Source organism: Quercus lobata, chromosome 3 (genome assembly GCF_001633185.2).
Source record: "Quercus lobata isolate SW786 chromosome 3, ValleyOak3.0 Primary Assembly, whole genome shotgun sequence".
NCBI classification, from domain to species: Eukaryota; Viridiplantae; Streptophyta; class Magnoliopsida; order Fagales; family Fagaceae; genus Quercus; species Quercus lobata.
The window spans coordinates 67,855,057-67,861,529 of NC_044906.1; the positions used below are offsets into that span (position 1 = coordinate 67,855,057).

The 6,473-nt window shown below is 40.6% G+C and overlaps 1 protein-coding gene across 1 annotated transcript; it reads right to left on the minus strand.

Moving 5' to 3' along the window:
* Nucleotides 1–349: 349 nt before the first annotated feature.
* LOC115981322 lies at nt 350–5,211 on the minus strand. Its single transcript, XM_031103475.1, has 3 exons — nt 5,037–5,211; nt 4,609–4,923; nt 350–952 (listed from the first exon to the last, which is right to left on the minus strand). Exons 1-3 carry the CDS (start codon nt 5,209–5,211, stop codon nt 840–842), a joined length of 603 nt encoding a protein of 200 aa, XP_030959335.1. The 3' UTR covers nt 350–839.
* Nucleotides 5,212–6,473: the final 1,262 nt, after the last annotated feature.

A 6,473-nucleotide genomic window follows, 5' to 3' on the forward strand; every position in this document is an offset into this window, starting at 1 on the left:
TCATGCACCAGCCTCTGTCTAAGAATTGAAAAGGAAGGATTAAGATTAAAATTCAATTATAGCCAGATTTTTATGTCTAGACTATGTTTGGCTAAATGAAAGGAGAAAAAGATAAAGGGAAGGGAAGCATAAATGTTGCTAAGTTTTAAGCGCAAATTCACATATATTGTGAAGACGGGCATCACACATAATTTATTCAGAGAGATTGTGAGAGCATGAGCATTGGTTGAACAAGGTACTTTTGATGCCTTTTTTACATATACATGTGAACCTCATCATTACATCATAATGTTTGGCTTTTGTCAGGTCTTGTCATAATGGTCATGAAGGATGTTTTATTTCAACGTAATTAGTATTTCAAAATCCTTTTTCCATACCTTTCAAGGGAGAAAATATTACAACAGTTATATTACAAAAGAGTAGGACCAGCTGCAGAAAACCAACAAAAATGCATTGGCACACGAGTTGCCAAGCAAGCTACAGCTCTCAAGTCATTTACAATCACAGTGGGAACCCAAAAGACATCACAGCAAATACCATTTTGGTTTAAAAACCTTAGATCACTTAGCCTAGTACTATCTAACTAATCAACAGCTGTATTGTGCCTATAAGTCTGCATAAGGCTTCTGCTATTGCTAAGAACCAAAATCTGCTGAAATCCTTGACTCTTTGCTGTCAGCACTGCAGGAGGCTATGCTTGACGTCTGAGCATTACTACTAATAGCTCCAAAAAACACCTTCCCCCCCTTGAACTGTTAGACCCTCATAAACAGTACCATATCTATGAAACTTTCTGCTTCTACTATTTACAATCTTGATAATTATCTGTCAATCCCCTGCTACACTCTGCCTCCCTGTTCTGCTCTGATCTGATGCACTCTCCCTTCCTGATCTGATGCCGCTGCCCTCCCTGCCTCCTGAACGGTTCCTGTTTGAGATTGCTTCTCTGCACCTGCAAGATAGGTGTTGAGCAGTTAGTATTACTTCCACTGGATTTGGGTTAATCCCTTGGTGAATAACTTTGTTTCTGTGAGTCTATAGTGTCCAAAGTATGATTAAAACATCCTGCAGATAACACATTGAATCCACACCATTCCTATTATAACTTGAAATAAGTTGCTCAATCCACTGTTGGACAGATATATGGTTGAGTTCAGTTGTATGAATTGATAGCATAGAGCCATGCCAACAAGCCCTGGCAAAGGGGCAATGAAGAAAAAGATGAGTTGAGACTTTCTTCCTCCTCATTACACATTGGACACCATTTGACATTAGTGATACCCCTGATATGCAGATTGAGGAAAGTAGGAAGACAGTTGTGTATAAGCTTCCAAATGAAAATAATGATTTTCAAAGGAACTTTAATCTTCCAAAGAGACCTCCACCAGCCATTCTGAGCCTGCAAGGTCTAGATTGTCTTGCTATGTCCTGGGCAATCAACTCATAAGCTCTCTTCACTTGATAATTCCCCTCCCTTGAATACTTCCAAAGAAGCTTGTCCTGCACAGAATCAGTCTTGGATATAGGTATTTGAAGAATTTCATTCGCTTGAGGAAATGGGTACAACTTTCTCACCAAATCCACTTTCCAAATTATATTATGATGATCAATCGGATCCCCCACAGTGCCTGTTGGGAGCTGATTTTGTGGTACTTGTAAAATTCTATGTGTGAACCAATTACTATGATTTAGAGGAATGCTATACCCATTTCCAACTCTCCACCTACCCTCCTTCAAAAGGTGATTTTCTTGTTGGATGATACTTCTCCAAACCCATGAATAATGAGGTTTTGACCTACAATCCTAAATAGTACCAACTGGGAAATACCTAGCCTTAAAAGTTTTAGCTACAAGGAGCTGAGGATTCTGACTTATTCTCCAATACTGCTTGTGAAGCATAGCCTGATTCAAATGCTTGAACTTCTTAATGCCCAATCCACCAAACTTCTTAGGTTGACTAACCCTATCCCATTGAACCAAATGAAGTTTGTTCTCACTACACTCATGACCCCACCAAAAAGCTCTTATGATTGAATCCATCTTATTACACACATATTCAGGAATTTTAAAGCATGCAAAAGCGTATAAGCGTAAGGATTAAAGAACAGAAGTTATTAAGGTTGTTCTACCAGCTCGGGATAAAAGTTTGAGTTTCCAACTTTGAAGTTTGGCCTTTAATTTATCAATGAGGAATTGAAAGTCAGCAATCCTATTAGCTCTCAACTTAAAATGAACACCAAGATACTTACTGGGTTGTTGAACCAAATTAACCTAAAGGGTTCTAGCAAGGGCTTGTTGTTCCTCCAAAGGCATGTTGGGTGAGTAAAACACATCAGATTTGGCAAGATTGATAGACTGACCCAAGATAGTACAGAGGCATTGTCCTTCCTAAAAAACAACAATGAATCATCAGCAAATAACAAGTGAGAAAAAGAGAGACCACTCCTACCCACTTTAACTCCTCTTATCTTCTTAAGCTCCTCAGCTTGGGTTAGGGAAATGGAGAGAACATTTGCACACAGAAGAAAAAGGTATGGAGATAAAGGATCTCCTTGTCTTAAGCCTTGGGAAGGTTTAAAGGACCTAGTCATACTACCATTTAACAATAAAGTATATTCAATTGTAGACACACATTCCATAATCCACTTAATCCACTTTGAATCAAAATTCATTGCAAAAAAACTGCCTTTAGAAAGTTCCAATTAACTCTATCATAGGCTTTAGACATGTCTATCTTCAAAACTCCAAATCTATCTCTCCTCCCCTCTTTTCTCAAACCACATCAATGATTTCATGTACCAAAAGGATGTTGTCAAAATTATTTCTACCCTTGATAAAAGCATTTTGGTATGGTGTAATAATGCTATCCATGATGGGCTTCAATTTATTAACAAGTATTTTCGAAATGATTTTGTATATCACATTGCACAGACTGATAGGCCTAAAATGTGAAACCTCCTCATGGTGGGGAATCTTTGGAATAAGGTCTGATTTAGAGCTTTAAGGAGAGAACCAGAATGAAAGAAAACTTGGACAGCATTGCAAACATCAATCTTGACAACATCCTAAAAATGTTGAAAGAAACAAACAGGAATGCCATTTGGCCCTGGTGCTTTATAAGGCCCCATTTGAGACACAACTTCCTCAATTTCTCTATCTAAGATACCTAAATTTAGGGACTGAAGGTGATGTTCAGAGAGAATAGGGATAGGAAGTCCTTGGAGTTCATGAAGAATATCATCCACAGTTAAATTGCTACTACTACTATAACTCCTTTTGAAAGAGTCCAGAAAAATATTCACTATCTCCTCAGGCTTATCAGTTAAGACCCCGCTCTCATCTTTAATTTGAAGGATCCTGTCTTTAGACCTTCTTTGTCTAACCACTGTCTAAAAATATCTTGTATTCCTATCACCATGAAGAATCCAATTAGTTCTAGCTTTTTGAGCCCACATCAACTCCTCTCTGTCCAAAAGTTCCTCAAGTTCCTCTCTACAAACTCTCTCCCTCCTTACATCTTCCTTTGTTACTATGGAATCCTACAGTGTTTGTAGTTGATTTTGTTTCCTCCTAATTTCATCTTCCACCTTGCCAAATGCATTCTTATTCCAATCCAAAGCCTTGTATTTAACATTGAGGAGTTTATTCCTCAATTGTGCAGCTCTAGAGCTTGTGGATTGACACCCCTAAGCAATTTGCACCATCTCCTTACACCCAGCATGGGTTAACCACATACATTCAAGCCGAAAAGGCCTTCTTCTAAATGGTATCTGAACCTCTAAATCTAATATAATTGATCCATGATCAGACCTGACAATTGGAAGATTCCTAAGAGAATATAAGGGGTATCTGTTAACCCATTCTATACTACCAAAGGCTCTGTCCAACCTCTCCATGACAAAATCGTCTTCCTCCCTCTTATTCATCCATGTAAATCTCTATCCAGAGGCAGTCAAGTTACATAATTGCAAATCACCAAGTACCTGTTGAAATTCTTCTACTCCAATAATGTTCCCAGTTCTAAAGGATATTTTTTCTTCCTTTGATAGGACTTGGTTAAAATCTCCTATATAGAGCCAGATAGGATGGGAATGTTGTTTGAGAGATCTCAGTTGTTGCCATACCTCCCCTCTCTTCGCATTAGCATGATCAGGATGTCCATAGACAAAAGTAATCGAGAGAGGAAAGCCTCTATTGTCTAGCACATTAATGTGAATTAAATTTGGGGAATCATAAACAATCTGTAGCCCTTGTCTAGGTAACTAAACAAGAATAAGGCCACCACTAAGACCCACCCTAGGAACCTCCCATCCCTCAGAAAAACCACATTTTTGCCACACTTCTGACCCTTTACCACTAACTAATCCGGTTTCCATGAGAAATAAAAAATCAGGCTTTAATTCCAGGGCTTTTTTCTTGCACTGTAGAACTGTAGAGGATTTGCCCAAACCTTTACAGTTCCAGCTCATGATCCTCATTGTTGTTGGGGAAGCTGATTACGACCAGCTTCCCAACAACCCTTTGGATTATACTGGGATTCCTCATCATTCATATAATTAAAGGAAGAGTAACGACTATTTTGATGAATAAAATTAAGATGAGTGTTACCTTCCTTGGTGAAAAACCCACACATCAACTTCTGATGGATGTTCCTCCCAAATCTTCCAAGATTAGTTCCAATCCTCTTTCTTGAAGAACTAAACAAATTTCCGAGCTCCTGATCACAACCCAAGTAACCTAAGACACCAGGTTCCAACCTGACCGATGTAGGTGAAGAAAAACTCAAGTCTGTATCAGCAACACCTGATGGCCTGATTGTGTCTAAACCCGTATCAAGACTTACAGTTTGTGTGTAGGAATGTTTTCTAACCCTGAGCCAGGCATGGATTGGGTTGTGAAGTGAGTTTGGGTCAGAGTATTGGGCTGTCCTATACCAGGCCCATTACTTAAGTCCTCCAAGTTAGCCCAAATCCTATTTCTATCCACCCTGTGAACCAAAGAATTAAGTAATCCATCAATTGAATCAGGAATTTAACCTCGCTCCCATGCAAACCCACATAGCCACTCAGGTCTATCCTCATTTAATCTGTCTAAGTTAAACATAATCATAGTCTCAAAATCACTTTCCGTTGCTGAAGAAGACTCTGTCACCTCTCTAAATTCCCCATTAGTCATAAACGGACCAGCTCCATTGACCCACATCCATTGCATTGTACTGTTATTCTGAGTTTCTTGGTCTGGTGATAAATCAGTGGGAATATTAGATGGTGGGTGATGAGGATAAAATTAGGTAGACAAGAGTGACGGCATACGCTTGACAAGGGTGACGAGGTGTTTTTGCCGTCAGCATTCCTTCAAGGCTGACGAGGATATGAAGAAAAAGAACTTCGCATATAAAGCTGGACATCCTGAAGCTGACGGGGTAAACATAAACTGACGGGGTAAACTTAAACTGACGGCGTCAGTCTATGGAATGATTGATCTGCACGTTTACGTATATAAGTAAATAACTTGCTCCCCACGTTTCATGAAACCTAAGGACTTCTATATGAAAAGAATCCCGTAAAATACGCCCAAGAAGACTCCTATAAGGAAAAGACTTCTACTCCAAGGAAAAGAGGTCAACCCTCTACTACTATAAAAACCCAAGCACCCTCACAAACCAAGGTACGCATAATTTACCCTCTCTAGCACTCTAGAGCAATGAGAATAGTTCTAACTTGACCTTCGGAAGGTGTTTGGTCGGTACCACACCGGTACTCTCTGCTAGGTTATTCCTTTTCGTTGTGCAGGTGCCATTTGCGATCGTACGAGGAACGTGTGACTCACTGGTGGTATTATTTCCGGCATCATCAGTTGGCGCCATCTGTGGGAAACGTAGCACATTCTCGCTTCCTAGACAAAAGAGTTACATGGTACTCACTCGCTCAATGGCGACTACCAACGACGTTCAAGAAGAAGAAGCCCCTACGACTGCGCTTGAAAGACAGGTGAGGACACTTGCCGCTGCCGTAGAGCGCCTCACCAAACAAAACCACGACCTAGAAGAGCAATTGAAACAGAAAAATGCAGCTCCCAACAACCAAGGAGCAGATCAAGAAGGAACCAGCGCCGACAGAAGAAATCAGGAAGGACCCCAGGCCAGCAACGCCCCGAGCAAACCAGAATGACAGAACACAAGCATCCCCTCCCTCGCAGAAACCACTCCGCCACTCGTTGTCGCGGAGATGCAGGCCATGAAGGAACAAATGGAGGTTATGATGAATGCTTTCAAGGGACGAGTATCAAGCGACCTGGACGACCTTGTCAACCGAACTGACTCGCCGTTCACTGCCACCATAAACTCCTACCCTTTACCAAGTAAGTTCCGCATGCCACAAATAGACAGTTATGACAGGGTCAAGGACCCACTGGACCACCTGGAGACCTTCAAGACCCTAATGCACCTTCAAGGAGTAGCGGACGCCATCATG